This window comes from Corvus cornix, chromosome 26, assembly GCF_000738735.6.
Source record: "Corvus cornix cornix isolate S_Up_H32 chromosome 26, ASM73873v5, whole genome shotgun sequence".
Lineage (NCBI taxonomy): Eukaryota > Metazoa > Chordata > Aves > Passeriformes > Corvidae > Corvus > Corvus cornix.
The window spans coordinates 734,822-756,454 of record NC_046354.1 but is presented as its reverse complement, the minus strand read 5'-3'; the positions used below and the strand labels follow the sequence as shown (position 1 = coordinate 756,454).

Genomic DNA, 21,633 nt, shown 5'->3' with positions numbered 1-21,633 from the left:
GTTCCTTCTCCACGTGCACAAGCAGGGAGCCCTTATCAGGGCATGGAGCCTTTATCAGTGCCCAGCTGGCTAAAGTGACCTCCTCCCGATTTGCATTAAGGAAGCTTTCACTTCTCTAAAGACCTTAACGAATTTCTGCCATTCCTGACCTCTCCTCAGCTGCCAAAACACCCTCTTTTTCCTCTTTCCAATCTGCAAGAAGCCTTAAAATAATAGCATTACTGTACTTCCCTAAGTCTGGATTTCTCTGCCCCAAAGCTGCTCAGGGAAACTCCGTCACCGAGTGCCACAAGCAGTTCCATGAGCCAGCGCTCAACCTCTGTGTCAGACCAGCAAGGGGAGATGCCCCAGGAGACAACTGCTGGCTCTGCTTAGAGCCAGGCTGGGCACTCTGGGCTCCCCAGATAAGCCCAATCCCGCAGTGAGCCGGGCCCGTGTCCCGCAGCCGGGCTGCGAGCACAGACAGGAACCGGGGCTCGGCCGCAGCTGCAACGTTTCCTGTTTTACAGAGAGAAAAAGAGAGCGAGAGCACAGGATGAGGTGCTTGGCATGAAGAGGGCAGTTGGGGCGTGTTCCTGCCTGATAACACCCGGCTCCTGCACAGCACTCGAGGGTAGGACGGGTCCCCTGGGACCAGGTAAGTGCCGGAGCACCCACAGAGCCAGGCTGGTGGGGCTGGAGGGGAGCGGAGGCTGAAGGCAGCACCAGGCATCTTTTCCCTCTTTTTTCACCCCACTTTCAGCCTACACAACTTGCACCGGGAAACTGTAACATGAACCAGCAAGAAGCACAGTTTTTTTTCTGGTCTCCCTTGAAGCAAGAAGTGTAACAGCTTGGAAAGGAAAGATAAAGGATATGTTGAATTAGAGAGGGTAATTTGGGGTAACAGAAGGAGGAAATAGAGCATTAGCTTGTCAAGAAGGCCTCAACAGTTTGCTCAGCTCGAGGTGAGTAATGGACTGTGTTTCTTTAAGCTTTACCCTGCTTTTGAGCGCATTTTTGGTGAACTGAGGCTTTTACAGCCCTGGGACAGGCTGGGCAACCCAGAGGCAGCACAGGTGGAAGGGTGGCTGAGCTTTTCCTGATGGGAAGAGATGGATGAGTGGACACTGTGCAGGACATGCAACTGGACCTTTTCTAAAAGACAGCAAAATGAGTTGAAAAACACTCAGCATTTGGAGCAGTGTCCTGGCTGGGGCTTGTCAGTACCTTCCCCACCCAGGGCAACAGCTGACCACCCCAAAAATGCTGCTCTCCTTCAAAGGAGGCCCCTACAGTAAAAGATATCACCAGGAATGAGCTTTGAGCACCCCACAGCTACCACAAGGAGAGTAAAAAGAAATTACAAGAGCAGATTTTAATACGAACTAAAAAGCATGGAAGTATTATACATGTAAATGGCACTTCCGAACCGCTGGATACCCCACAACCATTAAATGCTAGAAATGACTGGTTTTCACTCAGCCCCTGTGTTCTGCCCTGGTTTCACAGGGCAGAGGCCCCGAGGGGACGAGCCCACCATGCCCAGGCGGGCACGGCCGCAGCGGCGGCGCCCGGGCGAGAGCTACGAGGAGAGGAGCGAGCGGCGGCAGGAGGCGAGGGAGGGGCTGCGCAGGAGGGACAATGCCACCGCCTGCCGCCCCCCGGCCCGGCCCGCCCGGCGGCCAGAGCACAGCCCCCGGCAAAGGGAGTTCCTCAGGAGGAGGAACCTGGCGGGCGAGGCCGAGGGGACCCTGCCGGGACAGGAGCCCGAGGCACGAACCCCTCCGGACCCCTCCTCACGGGTGGAGCCCAGCCCGAGCATCCTGCTCCAGGTAACGCCTGCCCTGCAGCACAGCTCGGGGCTCAGCCTGCTCCAGCCACCACTAAAGCATCAGGATCCACGTCAAAACACAGCCAAAATGGAGATTGCACAGACAAAAACGCGCATTTCCCTACAAACTGCAGAGTCAGGCGCGGGGATGCAGTCACCTCCTCCCTGCCTACTCCTGAACCACGTGGAGATTTTTCTGCCATTTCTCCAAGTACAACCCCACATTTTTGCTGCCAGGCTGCAGCTTTGCAGTTACACAAATTATTTTCACCCTTGGTAAGTGAGCTGCAGCCACCTGGCTTCCCTCCATCGCCTTCACTGCGAGCAGAGAAGGTGGAGGAGTCAGAAGACTCCCTGGTACTCATTACCCACCCTGTGCTGCACAGTGACCCAGAGGGCTCCCTGCCTTCAAGAACACCTCTGGAAAGGTGCAAAACGCCCCAGGCAGAGCCAAACAGATCTCCTGGTAAATGCATATCTGTGCAAAATTCTCTGGTACACTGAGTTCATCCTTGTGAGATGTTCAACCTGTGAGAGCAGAGACAACTGAGCACGAGGTGATTTACAGACACACCCTGGAGCTCCCTGTGCAGCACCAGAGTGTGCAGAGCAATCCCCCACCGCCTGCTGCCACTTGGTTCAGCAGCTTTAGTCCCAGAAATCTGGAACAAGCACTGGCATGCACGGGGCCTTCCTCTGTTTAGCTGTGCAGAGGCCCCAGCCCGGGGGAAGCCGGTGCAGAACCGGCACCTCTGCTCCGAGATGGCAGCAGAGACCCACCCCAGGGCCCAGCTCCCGGCCACCTTGTCCCGTTCTGGGGTTGTCATTCCCCCATCCCAACAGTCAGCAGGCTTTCCCCCCACTTTCCCACAAAGCTCTTGGAGCAGCAGCAGCCAAAGCAGCAGATTCCTGTGGATTTGCCGCAGTTCCTCGGCATCTCCTTGCTGCTCCTCACCCAGTCCCTCCCTGCAGGTACAGCCCCTCCCCTCAGCCTGTTTTGGGGAGACACTGACTGCAGCTGCCCTCTCGTTCCAGCACCCGAGGAGCTGCCCCACACTGTCCCCTGCACAGTCCCTGCTGCACCTCAGCATCCCCCAGGGACGAGGGGACTCTGTCAACACCCAAGGTACGTCAGGGATGCTCAGACCTCCCAGCACAATATTCCCTTCCCACCTTCACGTCTCCATGGAGCTGTTTGGGATGAGCTGGCAGCTCCCCAGCCAGCATCCCCACTCCTGTGCTGCTTTACCATCCCAGTCTGAGGTTTCCCTGCAGACTGCAGGAACCAGGAATATTTTTCCTGGGGAAGGATAAACCAGCCCACAGCTTGACCACCAGTGCTGCCGAGCAGCTGCTCTGCCCCAGGGCTGCCCTGTTGCTGTCCCAAGATCATCCAGGGCTCTGGGGAGTGACTTCAGTGCAGGGGAACTTCCATTCTGCTTCTCTGTCCATCAGAGCAGGGCATTTCTTTGCCTCCTGTGCCCATTGAGCTGTCACTGGACACTATTTAAACTGGGAGCAATGGGAGCCATCTGGGAGCAGAGATGGACGCCCTCATGGAAAACATCCTCAGATGGGGATCATTCACATCCTCTCACTTTGCTTCCACAGGAACACAGACCCTCCCAGACGCCAGCACAGCAGTGAAAGACTCGAGCCAGCAGACAGAGTAAGCAGCTCCTGCCCTCCCTCCCCCTCAAAAGGCACAAGGTTTGCTGCACAGACAGCTCAGCCTGGGTGGGGGTCCAGGGCCAGGGATGGCTGCAGACCCTCCCTGACACCTCAGTAACACACTTTGTTTTTCATTTCAGTTGGGGAATTGCAGTTTTAAATAAGGTAAGCAAAGCACAAGTAATGACCACCAAGAACTTCTGAAAGTTAAACTGTGGTGGAAATATTTCCACTTGCCTGAAAAAAGCAACCCAATAGACCCCAGCAGGCTCTCCTCCTCCACCCAAATATAGGCTGTTAATACTGTGTTAAACTCTTATTTCAAAATATTTAGATTTTTGTAGCAAGTTCATGAAATGTTTATAAACTGAAACAATCCTATTTTTAAACATTTGCCCTTTCCCTTTCAGGAAATGGTGCAGCTCTCCAACTACCTGAAGGTAGGTACCAAATAGTGCTCAGCACCCACCAGGACAGCTGGTTTTCATTAAGAATAATACTTTTAAAATTAGTATTATTATTGCTAAATGAAGGGGTGTTACATGCCCAATTTTAACGTGGCAAAAAAGCCAACAGACCTCAAAAACCTCGAGCCCCCCAAGCAGGGCAAGCCCAGCCCTGGGCTAGGGGGGCTCTGGGCTGTCCCCACCAGCTCTGGGTCCCACTGACCACATCCCCTTGCCCACAGGAGGCCCTGCACCGCGAGCTGCTGCTCAAGCAGAAGATGGTGATTTTGCAGGAGCTTCTCTCCACGCTGCTCCAGGCATCAGAGAAATCCTGGCAGGTACCAGGGAGCTGCAGAACCCCTCATCCCCTCCCAGTGCCTCCCTGCCTCATTGCCACCTCTCTGCTTAGGGAGGGTGGGACAAACTCAGGAGTTAAAGGGGCACTTGGCCTGAATTTTTCCCTTTTGTGCCCCAAGAGATTCTTGCAAAATGCACTTTGCTTTCAGATCAACAGCAAGTCTAAAAATCTGTATTCTCCTGTAAGGTTTGGGGTGTTTTTATAGCTTGCCTTTCCCACTGTTTCTTAAAGCAAACAGCAGTGAGTGGGGATAAAATAACAGGGTTATCCTCCCTGTTCCTGTCAGGGATGTATTCTGGGCCCCAAACACAGGCCAGAGCCCCAACACCAAGGCTGTTGGTGCTGCATTGTGGCCTGGCATCAAACTGTCTCCCCACAGCTCTGGGCACCCTGAGCCAGGGGCCTTTTTTTATGCTGTAAGGACACAAAATTAGGGTGATGCATTTTATGAAATATATGAAGATTTCCTAAAGGATTATTTAATCAAATATTAATTTGTGCCATTTAAAAAAAGTAGTTAGAAAGTTCTGTTGGGGCAGAAAAGCGAGCGATTGGGCGAGGGGGCACAAAAACTTGTGTTAGACATCCTGTGGTCAGAAACTTCCGCCTTCGCTCGCTCCTTCAATATAATGTGAGCAGGAAAAAACACCCAGCCACACTCGCAGGAAGTGGCCACGAAACCTCAGGTTACAAACAGGTGGGTGCTCTTTGCTGCTCGCTGCCCTTGCTGCAGGAGAGACTTTGCTGCTGCCTCTTGCACTCCGCTTTTCATCGGCCTAAAAATCCCCTTGGTGCTGGAGCTGATGGGGTGAACAGGCAGATGCTGCTGCTTGGAGGGAATTCCAGGAGGCAGGTGGGGCTGGGGGGCTTCTCCAGGGGGTGCTGGCCAAGGGAGGGAGGGATGGATGGAGCCTTCCCCGTGATGCTGTGCGATGGAAAGTGAGGGTTGGCTGCCCCTTTCCAGCCTCAGGTGAGACGCCAAATGTTTGTTGTAGCAGCTTTTTAACCCTTTCTAATACTTTGGGTTTCAAAGATGAGCTGTTGAATGCATGTGAGTGACGTGGCTGTAGCTCTCAGAATGGCCACAGAGTCATTTTTGAGGTGCTGTTCATGTGTGGTTGTGGCTTGATGGGGCAAGTGAACGCTCTGCGGGAAGATGGGGGTGTCAGACTGAAAGGACAAAGCATTTGGGCCCTTCCCCCTCTCACAATTTCACTCTGAGGTTAGAGAGACCTTCCTACCCCGGGTCTGTGCCTTAAATCCCCCACCAGTTGTAAAAGCTGCACAGTTGATTCAGAAATGCTGCCAGGTGAAGGATGATGCTAAGTGAGTCTCCGTTATGATTAAGATCCTTTTCAACCCAAACCCTTCCATGATTTCTGCTCCAAAGCACAGGAAGGGCCTGATTGCCTTGTCCATGGCACAGCCACATCTGTGCACAGCAGCTGGGGCCCATGCAGATAACAGGAGGAAACCAGGAAGAATATTGCACATCTAAAATTGCCTTCCAAAATCCCACCTACTTACTAAGAGCCTTTAGTTCTTTGCACCAACAACTGAAGTGGGAAGATTTAGTCTTAGGGACTGTAAACGTGCTTCTGTGCAAATTTAAACAGTGCTGAGACACCAGGGAATCTGGTTCTGCTTGGGTCTGTCAGCTATTCCTGTAACATCAAGGAGTTTCTTTTCAGAGTCGTGACTTCAAACAGCAGTGGGCAGAGAGGATATTGGTGTTCTCAGTATTGGTGGTGGAAAAAACAGCCTACGTGAACTCTTTGCTAGAAACATTATCTCAATTTGCACGCAGTCTGCTTTCACAAAGCCTGAGCAGCCTGACTAACACCGAGAGGAGATGATGATAATGGGCAAAATGAATCATCACCGGTGCCCTCGATCCCCCTGCCCAACTGCAGATGTTGCAATGCAGACCCAGCCTATTTTCCAAGGGGAACAGTGAGACAAGATCGTTCCAGCAGCTGGAGCTTGAGGCAGGGAGGGAGCACAAGCAGAGAACAGGGGTATCCATGGGGACAGGCAGCAGCTGCACTTCTGCTAAACTCAGCCAGAACAACCCAAAATCCCCTCGCTCTTAACTTGGCATGTCACTGCCAGCACCTGCACTCAGTAACCAGAGAAACTGCCTCAGGACAGGTTTTCAATCCATAAAAGTTTTACTTCCCCCATATCCCATTTCTTCTGAAGCTGGGAAGGTTTACTTGAGCGCTCAGCACTGAAGAGACTTTGAATTGATTACAGACAAAGAGAGAAAAAGAATCAAAACACAACCTAACAAAACATTGGGGGCACATTGTGCAGTTCATAATTTCACATCTCACTTCAATTTCTTTTTCCCCAGGGTCAGCTGAATGAAGACAAACTGAGGTGTAAGCTACGGGTGCTGGAAAATCAGTTGCAGGCCTGCACCCAGGTAATGTCTGATTCACTGACAAACAGGTGAGGAAAGGCAGGAAGACCAAAAGCAAATCTTGTAATTGGGTAGAGTCTCAGTTTCTACACCAATCAGATTAGATACCTATCCAAAAAGGACTTTAACTCCTTGCTGAAGCAATGCTTCACAGCACATTAGCAGTAGCATTTACACATTCCGGGTTTGCTAATATTCAGGTTTAGCAGGGTCAGGAGTCTGACAGATAAGCATTTCAAGCTCTTTATTTCTTTCTTTAAAGAGTTACTCAAAGGAGTGCGTGAAGAAGATCCTGATAGAGATGGAGGACCAGAAGCAGACCTATGAGCAGAAGGCAAAAGAGGCTCTTCAGAAGATGCTGGAGGACAAACTCCAAGCAGAGCAGCAGCTGCAAAACTCTCAGGTGAGCAACACATTTTACACCTGGCTTGGCTTTAATTTAGTCCAGCTGTGACAAAGAAAACCCACACGTCAGGGAAAGGCAATGACAGGCTTACCATTAACAGCAAAGATAAAAAAAATACAACGTTTTAGCTACTCAGCAAAGCCCAAAGCAGCTTTAATGCAACCTGTGCTCATTGCACTGCACATCAAGCTACAGACATCTCACAGCTGGGGAAGTGTACTCGGGTTTGTCAGCTTGAATTGCAATCCCTTCCCCTCCACCACCCCTCTGTGCCTTTCCCTGCTCTGAACACACACACCAGGGCACGATGTCTCCAGAGTTGCTCGTTTATATGAAAATACCTTTTCCCCAAGAGGCAGCAAATTGCTTTGACCCACAGGATAACTGGTATTTGCAGAAAAACAAGCGAGTTTTAGCCCAAGTACCACCAGGCTTCTCAAGCCTGCTGGCAGCACAGGGACGTGTTCCAGAGGGAACACTGCCCGTGTTGGCTCTGTCCATCAGATGGCATCAGCCCCACGCAGGTTTTTGTATCCTGGTGCTGGGGGAGCCAGCGCTGCCCAGCACAGCCCAGCTGTGTCACCCAGGGCAGCCTGGCCCGGTCCCACTGGGCCCTGGGTCACACCCACCCCGGGTCCCTGCTCTCCTCCCCAGAGAAGCCTGGCAGAGACACGAGAGGACCTTGCCCTCTGGAAGGAGCACGACACCGCCCTCAAAGCCGAACTGACCAAGGTGACCACAGCACACACCGAGCTCAAAAACAGCTTCCAGTCTTTACAGAGTGAGTTCCAGGTATGTCGGTTCCCTGCAGGAGCAGCTTCCTCTGGAATTCGGGATTTTGCTGATGCCAGGGTGCCCAGAGCAGTTGTGGCTGCCCCATCCCTGGAAGTGGCCAAGGCCAGGTTGGACGGGGCTGGGAGCAACCTGGGACAATGGAAGGTGGTCTGGGGGGCAGGACGAGACGAGCTTTAGTGTCCTCCCAAGCCCGGGCAGTGTGTGACTGTCTCTCCCCTCGGGCAGCGGGCGGACGCGCAGAACGAGCGGCTGAGCCGGGAGCTGCAGGTGCTGCGGGAGGAGCACACGGAGCTGCTGCAGAGAGCCAGCGCCCTGCGCAGCGACAACGACCGCCAGGCCGGCCACATCCGCCACATCCAAGGTACCCGGGACACGCACCGGGCCGTGCCCTCCGAAAAAACGGAGGGACAAGGAAAATACTCCTAAACCCACGGTGCTTAGAGCCGCACGCACACGCGGCTCGCTTCCAACGCTGCGCACCTCAGCTTGCCACAAAAGCTTCTGGTTTCCAGAGTCCTCCAAAAGTTGTTTCCGACTAGATTAAAGAGTTCAGAGAAGTCAAGTGACTTTGCTAGAGGAAAGGATGGAATGGGAGACCTGAAAAGAAATAAAAATCTGAGATGTGGCCTCAGCTTCCATCAGGACTTTGCACCCTTGCCAGAGCATCAAACACAGCACTGCAGCCCCCGGCGCTGGGTATTACACAGGAGCTGATGGTGTCCTAAAGCACCAGTTCAGACAGGCAAGGAAACTCACACACATTATTTTAAATTCACACATGACTATTTTAAAGCATAATTAAGGAAGAGAAAGTGGGTTGCAGTTCTAATCTCATAACAGGTCTTGCATGAACACCTTTAAAATAAACCATAAATGACTTGAACGCAAGGCACACAAGACAAAGCTGCCAAAAAAGGGCAATGAACAGCTAAAAATCACATCCCTTCAGAGAAGAAAGTTCAGTGCAGCCTACAATGTCTGCTCGACTCTGCACACGGGGAGAACAGAAGAGTACCACCCTTGCAAAAAGATACACAGATTTACACCAACCTTGATTTCCTTCTGTCTTTATTTCAGATAAATTGCAAAAAGAGCAGGAGCAGAAGGTAACACTGGAAGCAACAATCAGCCATTTGCAGAGTAAGTAACACAGAGATGCACAAAGTAAGAGACCTTCTTTAGTGCTGTGGACAATAATGTGGCTTTTTGTGTTCCCAGACTTAATCCACAACCAGAACAACCAACAGGAGAGCCAGGAGGTGATGGTGCAAAGGAAAGGTCAGCAAAGTTTGTAATCCCCACATAGCACTCCCTGGACACAGGAACACTAGCCCTGACTCTAGGAAAAGTCTACATTGGTTTAGAATGAACAGTTATTCTAGAGCTACACCGAATGAGTTGTTTTGCTAGATAACATTAAAACAGAAATGTATTTATGATGGCAAGGACTTTAAAAAATAAATGGATTTCACTGCAAATTCTACTTCAGTGGCTACGCCATATTTTTTCCAAACAAAATACATTCCAGCTTATAATTACAATTACAGCTGTACCTGACAAAAGAAATTAATGAAAAAAGCATTTTGACTCTCCCTCCCCATTATTTCTGGCAAATGCTTAGAAATATTGCTCTAAAGATGATGAACTTGTAGCTTACAGCAGAGACAGGCCTGTGATAACAAAGTCAGCTCCTGTGTCTTCTGCTTTGTGCACAGCACACAAATATTATCCTTAAACTGTGCTGAGTAAACAAGAGCTAAAGCCAACCCAGAGCCTGGAGTTGTTTCTCATCAGAAGCCTGACTTTTTTCTAGACCAGGTTTTCACCACACAGACCCCACCTCTCACTCCTGCCAAGGAAAAACAAAACTCTCTGTTAGAGCACCCTGAGGAGGAGGGAACAGAAAGTCTGAAGGATGAGATGCAGAAAAGGACATCCCAGCTCACAGCAAAGGAGGACGAGGTGAGGAAGTCCCTCAGTTGTTGCTGGTGCAAGAGCTCCAGCAGAAACACCACACACCAAAGCTCCTGCAAGTAACCCAGGCTTGGGCTCTCCTGTAAGGATTATCTCCCCTAAGTTTTTGTCCTGGTACCACTCTTGCCTAAACCCCCGATGAAGCACCTACACACAAGGACAGGGTTCCAGGAGCCTTGGCTGCAGGAGCAGAGCTCTCCCCACACAAACCCACTCCTGCTCTCACAGACAGGAGAGCCTCAACAGCCTCCCAGGGAAAAGCCAAAGCCACACGTTAAGAACCAAACCCCTGAACATAAAGGAAGGGGAGGAGGAAAAGAAAAGGCATGCAATAATAGCAACAATGAAAAGAACAGGAAGGGTCTGTTAACAGAAGCAATGCCCTTACAACTGGGCTGCAAAAAACCCAACCAACCAAAGCTATACAGCCTTTTACACACACTTTGCCATCAAACCAGGCTTCTGCCAACCAACAGCACCTTAATTCTTATTGCAGTGTTCAGCCAGCAAGGATTTATAAAAAAGGACTTATAAAAATGATTTATAACTTACTGTAACAGAGCTGAGAGCCATGCAGGAGGAGAGCTTGTCACACTAACCCACAGGACTGAGAGTACCACCACCATCAGGTAGCACCCAGCAGCTCCCAGGAGGGGTCTATAAAGCACAGTCACAGCAAGAGGGAACAGCTGGGGAGGACAAGAAACCCCAGCTGCCCCCACTTTGGCTCCTGAAGCCTCTGGGCACAGGCAGGGTGCTGCTGCCAATGCTCTGCTTGTCAGAATGTCAGGGAGAACTCACTCCATCTGACTGTTCAGGAGAAGGGGCCATCCCTGAGTTTTGGGGTTGCGCAGCACAACCAAGGTGCCTGTCCCAGGTGTCCCATGTCTCAGAGGGCTTAAAGAACTGACAGGAATTGCTGTTGGGATCAGTGAAATGGAGAAGGAATTTCAGATTGAGGGGCAAGCCCTGGTAGGAGTCTGCATTCCACATCTTCCTGAGCTGCACGCTCCTGCGATCATAAAAAATCACTATCCCCCCCCGTGATGTGAACGTTGGCAGCAAAGCCAGGCAGGCGGTGGGATGGTGGCAGCCCGGGCATGGCCCCCAGCCCCACGCTGCCAGTAACGCTGAGCTGTGCTCTGTCCCGCAGGTTCATGAGGACACTTGGGCAGCAGAGCTGGGCCGTGCCCGTGCCCGTGGGCAGGTGAAGCGCTGCGGCTGCTGCGGCAGCCCGGCCGCTCTGGGTGTGTACAGACCCGAGGGGGCCCCTCCTGCTAAGAGCCCCTTGCTGTGCTTGCAGTGCTCGAAGCTGCGCTCGGAGCTGGAGGCGCTGAGCGAGGAGTACCAGTCCTGCCTGACCCGGCTGCGCCAGTGCCGGGACGAGCTCAACCGCTCCCACGGCAGCCAGGCACAGGTGGGAGCTCCTGTCCCGACCCCCAGCGCTGCGCAGCGGCCTGGGAAAGATCCCCCCCTCCTTTGTGCAGTGCAGAGAGATGAGTGACATCCTTGCTAGGGCTGAGATGAGAAGTGTCATCCCCCAGCACATTCCTAGTAACACATGCTTCTCCTGGCAGAGACAGCGTGGTCACTGGATCCCTCTCCTGGTGGCAGTGGTAGCAGTGGCCGTCGCCACCTTCCTCGCGAGTTACAGGCTGTGAAGGAGCTCCTGGATGACTGACTTCACTGCAGGAACTGACCTCTGCTTCACCAAAAGCAACTCGACCTCACCGCACCTTCTGCTGTTTCGTATGTGCACATTTGGTTCTTATCCTGAGCTGGTCTCACTCCAGACAACTCCCAATAAACACGGGGACATCACCCCTTCCCTCAGCTGCTGTGGTTACTCTGTTCCTGCTGAAGGTTGCACTGCCCAGCCCCCGAGGCACTGGGGGACAAAGCCCCTCTGGCTCTCACAGGGCAAGGAGGATGGGGCATCCCATGCCCTTGGGATCCAGCCTGCCTGGGTTTTATGCCCCCAAATTCTCTTCCTGCTTTTATTGCCTCCCTAAATGGGAGGTCCTCGATCCTGGACCATCTCTACTCTTACCTGACAAATAAACCCAGCTCACAGGGGCTCTTTAGCACAGTCCCCTCACGAGTCCCGAGCAATTTTCCCACCTCACACCCGCCAGGCCCTGTTCTATCCCACTCCTCCAGCATCTCTTGTGGCTGAGCATCCCCACAGCCACACCCGCTTCCCTTTCACTTCCAGCACATGAATTCATCAGAGACAGGGGTTTAAAGTCCCTCTTCCAGCTGCACTGTGCAGGTTTTAGGGCAGCACTTGCCCCTCATTCATGTGCAGGCTCAGATACAACACAGTGCACGACACCACCTCGCACGGAAGTAAATATACATGAAATATACACGCAATATACACATAATATACAGGCAGTAAGTACACATGGAGCCTACAATAAACTTCACTAATTCAAAACACTGTGGTATTCAAATCTTTTATTAATCTTCATCTGCCTATTGCGAATAAATGCACAGTGACTTTGCAGGGTGCGATGTGCAGGCAGGGCTGAGGCAGCAGAGCAGCTGGGAGCACACATGTCCACACACTCATCTTTAAGGTACATGTATTGGGTTTTGCCACTGGCCTGCAGTGACTGTCACAATTCAGCCTTCAGTGCTCAAGGACCAAGAGAGATGCAGGGGACAACACACACAGGGAACTGGATCTTCTGCCTTGGTCCCTGATGCAGCAAGGAAGGCTAAAAAGTTGTGAGTATGCTCATGTTTCACAAGGCAACCGCTGGAAGAGACACGACCTCGCTCGAAATGCAGAGATCTACAAAATCATCCTGAGCACTGAAAGCCTCCTTGAGCTCCTCGCACCAGGCATCCAGCACCTCCCTGAGCTCTGCGCAGAGGCTCTCCGGGACGCTGAAGGAGTAGATCTGAACCCTGAGCCCATCTTTTATCCGGGGGCAGGAGGCCTGGGCCGTGAACACCCTCAGCGGGGTCAGGGCCAGGCAGTTCTCGGCGCCCTCGGCGCTGGCGAAGGTGTACACGGCGGGGTAGCCCAGCAGCACCCCGGCCACGGTGCACAGGTTCCAGTCGCCGGGAACAACCTCGCTGGCGGTCACCGGCTCGGCGCTGGCGGCCTCAGCGTCCCGCAGGTGGCCCAGGAGGTCGGCGAGGTGGCCGCGGATGGTGCGGGCCTCGGGCGGGGCGCACAGCGCCGGGCCCCGCCGCCCCGCCGACACATCCACGAGCGGCGCGGGCCGGGCGCGGAGCACGGCGCGGACCCTGCTGCGGGCCAGCCCCGGCCGCAGCACCAGCGCCGAGCCGCCCATGCCCAGCACGTGGAGGCGGCCCCGGGCCAGCCCGGCCTCCCGCAGCCTGCCCAGGTACCGCCGCAGCTCGGCCGGGCCCGCGGCCCCGCAGTCCCACAGCAGCGCCGGCTTCAGCCCGGCCGCCACCGCCAGCACCTCCCCGGCCGCATGCAGCGCTCGGGCCGCGGGCAGCCGCCGCCTCCGCCCGGCCCCGGGCCCGGCCCCCAGCGCCTCCCGGGCCGCCGCCACCAGCAGCGGCACCGGCAGCGACGCGGGCCCCGGGGCCATGAGCGGAACCAGCGCGGCCGCGCGGTTCCGGGGCGGGCCCGAGCTCGGCCCGGCCCCGGGCGGAGCCACCGCCCCGCCACGGCCCACGGAAGCGCTCGGAGCCCGGGCAGGGACAGCCCGAGCGCTGCTGGGAGCCGCTGACAGCCTGCACCATCACAGCATGCTTTGGAGTGTACGGATTGTAGGATCAGAGCCCAGAAGACTGGGCTAGAGGAGCTCCAGAGGCCCCTTCCACCCCCATTCCGGGATACACGCATTTACAATGCCTGCATACACCCCCCCCTCTACAAAACCGCACACTCTAAGGAGTATCAGCCTCCGAGGTTGCTGTTACAGCCCCGTTCAAGAGAAAAAAACTAGACAAGGTGATATTGTGCAGGCAGGTTTAATAGAGCACAGAATATTTTTTCTTCCACTCTAATGGTCAAGTGTTTATATACATTGTATTAATAGCAGATTTAAAAATATTACAGAATTGAAAATCTGATTTATACAGATGGGTTACTTAAGCAAACAGCTGAAAAGGGTGAAGGAGTTAGAAGTATTCCTCTGGTTTCAGCCACTTCCAAAACAAAAGCACCACAGACCGCTGAAATTGTGGAAGCAGATGACGAGATTTACAGATTTTATTCAGATTTAGGCAAGGCACTCGTTAAGAAACACTTCTCTATATGTACAACATAAGAAACCCCGGTGGATGCCAAGGGTCTGTCACTGTGCTGGGAGTGGCTGTGCCATGTGCATGGCGGGGGCCTGCATGGGCCAGCCCTCCTGGTGGTTCTGCAGCAGCCGGTACAGCTGCTTCAGGTGCGCCACGATGTTGTCCTTGATGTCCGGCGTGGAGATCTGCAGCCGCACGCTGCCACTGTCAAAGGAGCGTGTGAAGTCCCCAGAGAACATCTCGTAGATCATCCGGGCCACAACGGGGATGACCTGTTAAAGAGGGCATTTGTTCTAGCCTAAAGGCACACGGAATATCCCTGTTACTCTGCAGGAACCCCTCTCCTGGATGCAGAGACTGTTTCCACAATACCTTAAAACACACAAACCAATTCTATTCAGCACATGTCACATTTGTATTTGCTCTCCCAAACCCCACCAGTGTTACTGGAGTTTCCCTGGTGTCAGAAGCTACAGCAGAGAAGAACAGGTCTCGGTATCCATGGGAATTGATCCCAGACCCAACAAGGCTGGCACACGTCACCACAGAGCCCCCGCTCCTACCTGCACCACGATCAGCTTCCTCTCCCTGGGTTTTCCATCGGGCCACTCTTCTCCAAAACAGAAGTAGATCTCGTATGGTGGCTGTTTCTCAATTTGTCCCTTCTGATGGGCAATCAGCTCTAAGAAGAAAAGCAGAGCACTGCAGGGTTGTCCTCTTTAAGCTGGAAACACCTGTGCCATCCCACCTGACTGCAGCACCCCCACTCTTACCTACACACTGTCCTCTGCCACCTCTCACAATTACAGCCCATTCCTTGCATGTGAAGTGCTTTCTTTAAAAGCAAGGCCCTCTGATGTCTCTCAGAGCGTTATATGAGTGTACAGCCCTTTGCTCCCGCCACACACCCGCTCCAAGCTCCCCTGAAGTCAGGGCAGCAGTGGCCCTGACCCACTCTCCACAGAGAACTACCTGGTGCATCCAGGCGGAGCCCCAGTGCAGACCACCCTTTCCAGCAGTGCCATGACCAGTGTCCAGAGCTATTTGCCAGAAGCACAAGTTACCTACCACTTAGGAACGTCTCCAGACAGAAGAGCTTGACCTTCTTTTGCCTCTCGATCAGATTTGGGGTGGTGGAGGAGGGGGCACAGGGACCAGACCAGTACACCTTGCACTGGCAGAGCCGCACGGCATAGATGGCGTGGCCACTGACCTCCAGGATCAGTCCCCTGTCCATAACATCCAGCAGCCGACTCGTGAAGATCTTCTGCCTTTCATTGGTGATCTGCTCCGTCCCTGGAAACTTGACTTGCTCCAAACTGATGGGCCCAAAGAGCTCTTCCTGGTCTGGCATAGGACCCAGCTCTCCGTAGAAAAGTCTGCAGCCCTGCGGGTTGCTCACGGTCGTCGTGGGTCCGGTCTCCTTTCCTCGATACTCAAATTTGATTTCTAGGTCTGTCACTGAGAGAGAAACTGTCAGTGTGGCTTTTCCTGGATCATCAGCAGCAGGGACACCATGCAAGCCCCGCTGCCTTCACAGGGATGTTTAAACCACACACAGTTCTATTTAACCTACACAAGTTCTCCTCGCTCACCCACAAACAGCCACAGGAAGAAAAAGGTAAAACACTATTTTCTGTGAGGTTTTAAAGTACAAAAGCAGAAGCACTGTTACAAACCCATGCACATACTTGGCAGGGAGCTGATCCAGAGCTCGGGGCTGCTGAAGAAGTCGTGCTGCAGTGCTGTCGGGGGCATTTCCATATCCAGGGGTTCGTTCTTTGGCCACACAGTTTCAGGGCTGCAGTTTTCTGCACTGGCTGGAGCCATCGGAGAATCTACAAAAAGGACACAACTCTTCAGTAAATCAAGATTTTATTTCAAGCATGTGCCAATTTACAAACAAATACCTTCACTAATACATTAGTCTGTGCCACCAACCATTGATATTAAGAAATGGAAATGTCTCTTGAATTGGGACATGCTGAGATTGATTCAATTCTTCCTCCTCTTCATCATCAAGATCATTATCCTTTTCATCCCACGGAGCTGAACCAGTGGAGCCTGCAAACAAGCACATTCTTGTGGGTGGATGATCAGCATGAAACACTGAAAAAATATCTTCATATTGGTTGTGCACAATATTGGATATTCATTTGTGTATTTTTGAAATATAAGTAAAAAAGGATAAATCTGATCCATACTAGATGCTAATTTCAGTTTAATATATAATTCTAGAAAGCGAAGGTAAAGTATTGATGGAGTAAGACACAGTTTTGCCAATATTAGATTGTTTAGCAGGAAAACATGCAACTGTATGCAGCTTTATTAATTTTAGTACTAAAGCATGACACAAAGTCCTTTTAGTTTAAGTACAGTCTTCACCTGGCAGCTGAAGAGTTAATGCAGAGAGGGAAGGAGGTGCCTTGGACAAAGGCCTGCCCAGGAGCCAGCCCGTGTCAGCAAGGCCCTCACCTGGATTAATGATTGATCCCTGCGACTGTGGGATGTCGCACACTTCATAAATTTTAATAGGGTTCATGGGCACCTCCTTGGTGCCATCGTACATCAAATTAAACTCCCGGCTCTTGTTAAGTGCACATCGGAGCTGGGCTTTCCACTTTGCAGGGTCTGGCTCGTCCACTCCTTCCTGGTACTTTCCCGTTTCCACGGCCCATGCCTGGGGACAAAGTACAGCCAGCTCAGTCCAGCCCTCCCCACAGAGCAGCTTTTATCAGAAATCATACTTCCAAACAAATCCACTGTCAAACCCTTCTCTTGCAGAAGTCTTAATTAGAGCTCTTGTGATAACAAAAAAATGGAAATTCCCACTTTAATAGTTTTTCCCATTAAAATAAAGTGGAGAAAAAAAGATGTAAATCCAAACTCCAAAAGAACATTAGCAGTTTTGGGTTAGAGATTTTGTGGGTCTCAGATTCAACACCAGAAGTCATTTTTGACAGGGAGCCTGTGCAGGAGGAATGGATTTGGTTAAAATGGAGTGGAAGGACAGCCACAGACATCTGGCTGGCCTCTCCCTCTCTCACCCCAAAATCTGATCATTGGTCCAAGATCCCTCCAAGACAGAAGTCAGAAATTCCTCAAAGGAGTGTAGGGAGTTACAGTGAATCCCTTGGGATAAGAATATTAGGGACAGCACTAATATTTGCTTGTGATGAGCTTGTGGTGGACCCCTTAAGATTTACAAAACAGCATTTCAGGGTTTGCTGCCAAGAACAAGCCAGTTACCACATCCCAGCCCGAGTGGATGAAGCCAACAGCAGTCATCTTCCAGAGACCACGGATCACACAGCATCTGCCCTTTGGTGGTGGGAAAGGGTTAAAAAACTCAACACTGTCTCAGGCAGTGCCAAGCTTGGCATCCAGGTGCACACAGTGGCTTTTCTGAGGTCAGATAAATAAAGCATGCCTAGAAACAGCTCCCGAGATGCCTGTCCAGCTCCTGGGCCAACAATCCAGCCCTTTGTCTCTATTTCAGAGCCATGGGATCCCCGAGCTCTCCCCTGCCTCACCTTGAAGATGGTGTTCTCCTCCTCGTGCTGGGGGCTGTGCCGAGTCGCGTGTTTCCAGGGGATCTGGAACCGCTTCGCCTCCCGGTTCAGCCAGATCAGCCCGGGGTACATCCCACTGTCCACCTGGGCCACCAGCCACGGCTTCAGGCGCACCCTCCGCGGGTGTAGGGCCATGATCTGCTGGGGTAATGGCAGAGCCACTGCTAGAGGTTACTTGGGACTCATTTGCTTCAAAAAAACTGAATTAATTTAACGAGAAAAGGCCCTATGCTGTGTAACTGCTGTATTGTGTATGTTACTGCACCCTGAAACCACCAGATCGAGCTGGGTGACTCCTCTGCCAGGAAGAGTCACACACACCTCACTAAGCGGGGCCCAGAACTGTTACAAGCACAACAGCTTCAATAGTTCAATACAGCTTCCACAATTCAACATTCCAGAGCACGTTATTTGTGCTCAACGAGCACACGGAGGGCAAGCCCCCAGCAGACCTGGGCTGCAAACCCTGAGCAGGAGATAAAGCCACAAACAAGCAACAGCAAGAACAGGCAGCAGAATTTCAAAAGCCTCCACTTACACCTTGGAGAAGGGGCTGATCTGATCTCGTGCTCCTTCAGTCCTGTCAGACTGGCACGGAGGAGGAGAAAGGCTCACCCAACTGAGAGGCTTTAGCCCAGCCGAGGTGCAGGGGCCCAGGCTGAAGCACAGGGGCTCTTTCACCACAGAGACAAACTCTGAAAGTCATTTAATGACTTTTCCATGAATGCCCTGAATGCAGCACAATCACTGGCAAACAGCACTGACCTGTAATAACCAGGATGTTTATCCAGAAGGACATGAACTGCAAGTCTGCCTGCACTGCTGCTAAAAATCGAGTGCTGTTTACTTAATGTTTTTCTTAAGTAACCCCGTGTTGCTCACACAATTGCAGCCAGCCAACAATATTTTCCTTGTGTAGAACAAAGCCAAACAAACAAAATTAATGCCCGTTCCTCTCCAAGAAGAGGCAACATTCAGTATCTTTAGATTTTGGGAGGGGATTTCTGCACTACACATGTGCTCAGAAGGTGCATCTCCTATATTCATTTGTAAATCCTGAAACAGAGGTGAGAAATTACAAATATTCCCATTAATAAAGCAGTTACAGGACAAGTAAAACCTCTGCCATAAGCCCTGAATATTGCCGGAGGAGTTGCAAAATGCATCTGGTAGCAGAGATGGAGAAAATTTTAAAAAATCCTATCCAAGAACTAGTCTAGGAACAGGTTTTATTTGTCCAAATACCTGCAGATCCCATTCAGATGCAAGTGCTCACACAAAATTAATCCAAACACAACTCAGTTTATCTGTTAATCTTTTCTGCAAAGAAAATGTTCAGCTTCAACTGCAAACCACCTTTAAATAATAGTTTGAAAATGTGTGGTCACATTACCAGACTGTTTCCCAGGAACTGCAAAGGGTCAGGAAGCAATCATCAAAATTATTTTAGCGCTCCTGAAACTTTGCTGTGTTGGTTCTCTATGTTGAAAATGCTGTCAGAATTAAATTTTCAGAAGCGTGCTTGCAAAGACACAAGGTCCAGATTAATCCTGGACTTAGAACTGAGACCAAAACCAGGTATTGATTTCTCTTGAAAAGGAAAAAAAAAAGTGACATTTTAAAGAACCCTTACTACGGCTGGTTTCCACGATCTCTTTTACACTGAACTCTGCAAGCAGTCCCTTCTAATATCGTGTGCTGTGCACACACGTTTGCAAGACCAGGAGTAAATTCAAACCCCCAGAACAGGAGAGATTCATTCCCCTCTCACAGCAGAGGAGTCGGGTCACAAGGTGGGTGCTGGCTGGGATTGTCCCTGGGCCCGCAGACAGCGTCTGTCAGTGCTCCACACCACAATGCTTTATGACCTTTTATCACCAATGACTTGTTGACACAATAACTGAGAGCAAATCAACTTGAATCCCATTGCTGGGCTCAGACGGTGAGTCAGCCTCTTACAACCTTCAACTTCGATCCGGTGGGTTCCACTGATGCCAGACTCCTGGGGAATGTCTGTGCACACTCACCGGCTTTGCCAAGGCAGGCTTGGCCCTCTCTCGAGGATCCTCAGCGCACAAACCCAGGGATTATCCAGTTCTCTTTATTCCCACTCAATTTGGGTGGTGTGTGAGGATAATTAGCACATCCCTGTGCTGCTAATGCATCTCTGGTCAGTGATGTAATTACTCCCTGTACCCTAATTATTAGTATTTCTCCTTGCAGACATTCACCCCAACAAGAACAACTCAAACTCAGGAAGGAGCAGCCAGCCTGCAGCCACTCCCCCGAGGGCTGCCGAGGAGTGACCAAGGTCAGGGACAGCCCCGGCCAGCTCTGGTGACACTCGGGGCTCTGGTGAGGTGCCAGACAGTCCAACAACACACGGAGCACCAGGAAAACCGACCTGAAGCCCGATGCAGTTTGCTGCACAGATGCTTTCGCTCCCCACCTGCAGACCCAGATATATTCAGTTCCTGCTCCACCTCATCCATTAAAGCCTCTGGAGAAGGAAGGGTCTGCTCGGGGTTCACTGCTGCGAACCCACAGACCCCGCTCCTTGCTCGTTATCTTTGTTTGATTACATTATCCTGTATTTCATGGAACTTATTAATTTTTTCAAAGACAAACCTTCACCCAGAGAAACTGAGGCTGAATTTCCATCCGACGCCGAATCACCTCCCTACACCGGGTGCCCGGGGCTCCCACATTGCAGAGTTCTGTACATCTCCTGCCTCCCACCACCCGTGCTGCCCCCAATACACCTGAAGACGATTAACTCTTTGAATTCCCAGCTTCCGCATCCCAGTCTGGTCACCTCAGCCCCTGCCACGGCCAGGCAACCCGTGAAGTTGGAAGGGGAACGAGCTGTTTGTTACACGAAGTGCGGGGTTTTGGGGTGTAACAGCTGCCATCCGAAAACTGCAGTGGGTGAAGGGGGTGGGGGAAAACACCAGCCTTGCCCTAACTTTAGGCCTCGCTTTACACCGACTTGAAAGGCGTAGCCCGGGGCTAGCAGAGCGCAGCCCGCGGAGCCGATGGGAAGGAGCGGTAAATTGGCATTTTCAGCGGGCTCTGCCCTCCCGGCTGCGCCCGGACCCGCTCGGCGCCCCCGCACCGCCGCCCTTCTGCCGGGGCCGGGGCGCTCCAGCCTCCGGACCCCCGCACGGAGCCCCGCGTGTGCCCCGAGCCCCGTCGGCCCCGCTCCGCCCGGGAGCTCTACGCGGGACGGGGCCGCGCCCGGCGGCTCCCGGGCCGGGCGGATCCCGCGGCCGGTCCCGTCCGAGCCCCGCGCAGCTCACCCGGTCCGTCCGTCCGTCTTCTATCGATCGATCCGTCCGTCCGTCGGGCTGCGGCGGGTCCGTCCCGCGGGGGCTCGGGGCCGCCCCGCGGGGCCCACGCGTGGGGCAGCGGCGCTCGGGCAGCGGCGGCCGCGCTCACGCAGCGCCCGCCCCGCCCTCCCCCTCACCTGCCCAGGTGCGCTCGGCGCAGCCGCGCCGCCCGCCCCGCCCCCGCGGGGGGACCGCACGCAGAGCCCGCAGAGCCCCCAAACCCCGCACGGGGACCCGGGACGAGCGGAGCGCCCGATCCCCCGGCCTTCTGCCGCGGCCCTTTTCCTGTCAAATGGAGTATTTAGGAAACTTCCACACGGGATTTTTTTTTTTTTTCCCCCTTGTAAACGGAGTATTTAGGAAAGGAAGTTTGCTTTTAAACGGGATATCTTTGCCTTTTAAATGGAATATTTCGTGAAGAAAACATAAAGTTCCTGGGCTTTTTCGCAGTTCAAAGCATATTCAGCTGAGTCATAGAATCACAGCATAATTAAGGCTGGAAAAGACCTCTAAGATCATTGAGTCCAAACATTAACCCAGCACTGCCAGGCCCACCACTAAACCGTGTCCCTTAGCACCACATCCGCACGGGTTTGAACACTTCCAGG

General features: G+C 52.5%; 3 protein-coding genes across 9 annotated transcripts; 1 reads left to right on the top strand and 2 right to left on the bottom strand.

The window, feature by feature from the left end:
* The first annotated feature begins 188 nt into the window (after positions 1–188).
* Positions 189–11,723, top strand: TRAF3IP3 (TRAF3 interacting protein 3). 6 transcript variants are annotated; one of them, XM_039565434.1, is made up of 17 exons: positions 191–637; positions 1,492–1,814; positions 2,786–2,939; positions 3,425–3,482; positions 3,625–3,649; positions 3,895–3,924; positions 4,173–4,268; positions 6,645–6,716; positions 6,976–7,116; positions 7,774–7,911; positions 8,140–8,275; positions 8,992–9,054; positions 9,133–9,192; positions 9,728–9,876; positions 11,042–11,095; positions 11,192–11,305; positions 11,466–11,723. In XM_039565434.1, exons 1-17 carry the CDS (start codon positions 550–552, stop codon positions 11,547–11,549), a joined length of 1,785 nt encoding a protein of 594 aa, XP_039421368.1. In that variant the 5' UTR covers positions 191–549; the 3' UTR covers positions 11,550–11,723. The 6 variants fall into 6 exon arrangements, with proteins under 6 accessions (XP_039421365.1, XP_039421368.1, XP_039421367.1 ...); XM_039565435.1 differs by adding an exon at positions 743–947 and having other exon boundaries at positions 546–637; positions 11,042–11,305; XM_039565431.1 differs by having other exon boundaries at positions 189–637; positions 11,042–11,305.
* A 605-nt stretch (positions 11,724–12,328) lies between these two features.
* C26H1orf74 (chromosome 26 C1orf74 homolog) lies at positions 12,329–13,463 on the bottom strand. Its single transcript, XM_019288827.3, has one exon. The coding sequence runs from the start codon at positions 13,461–13,463 to the stop codon at positions 12,639–12,641; it is 825 nt and encodes a 274-aa protein (XP_019144372.2). The 3' UTR covers positions 12,329–12,638.
* A 369-nt stretch (positions 13,464–13,832) lies between these two features.
* On the bottom strand, positions 13,833–21,115 carry IRF6 (interferon regulatory factor 6). 2 transcript variants are annotated; one of them, XM_039565438.1, is made up of 8 exons: positions 20,996–21,115; positions 17,658–17,837; positions 16,600–16,804; positions 16,066–16,188; positions 15,816–15,962; positions 15,193–15,585; positions 14,688–14,806; positions 13,833–14,396 (listed from the first exon to the last, which is right to left on the bottom strand). In XM_039565438.1, exons 2-8 carry the CDS (start codon positions 17,829–17,831, stop codon positions 14,175–14,177), a joined length of 1,383 nt encoding a protein of 460 aa, XP_039421372.1. In that variant the 5' UTR covers positions 17,832–17,837; positions 20,996–21,115; the 3' UTR covers positions 13,833–14,174. The 2 variants fall into 2 exon arrangements, with proteins under 2 accessions (XP_039421372.1, XP_039421371.1); XM_039565437.1 differs by having other exon boundaries at positions 17,658–17,834.
* Between the last annotated feature and the right edge of the window lie 518 nt (positions 21,116–21,633).

What these genes read in the sequence shown, in the direction of transcription:
- TRAF3IP3 (XM_039565431.1), top strand. Translation starts at nt 550, where the DNA reads ATGAAGAGGGCAGTTGGGGCGTGTTCCTGCCTGATAACACCCGGCTCC. An exon ending in AACAATCAGCCATTTGCAGA is followed by an intron (nt 9,055 to 9,132) that starts GTAAGTAACACA and finishes TTGTGTTCCCAG; the next exon opens with ACTTAATCCACAACCAGAAC. An exon ending in TCACAGCAAAGGAGGACGAG is followed by an intron (nt 9,877 to 11,041) that starts GTGAGGAAGTCC and finishes TCTGTCCCGCAG; the next exon opens with GTTCATGAGGACACTTGGGC.
- C26H1orf74 (XM_019288827.3), bottom strand. Translation starts at nt 13,463, where the DNA reads ATGGCCCCGGGGCCCGCGTCGCTGCCGGTGCCGCTGCTGGTGGCGGCG.
- IRF6 (XM_039565438.1), bottom strand. Translation starts at nt 17,831, where the DNA reads ATGGCCCTACACCCGCGGAGGGTGCGCCTGAAGCCGTGGCTGGTGGCC. An exon ending in TCCATTTCTTAATATCAATG is followed by an intron (nt 15,963 to 16,065) that starts GTTGGTGGCACA and finishes TCCTTTTTGTAG; the next exon opens with ATTCTCCGATGGCTCCAGCC. An exon ending in TCTGGAGACGTTCCTAAGTG is followed by an intron (nt 14,807 to 15,192) that starts GTAGGTAACTTG and finishes TTTTCTTCTTAG; the next exon opens with AGCTGATTGCCCATCAGAAG.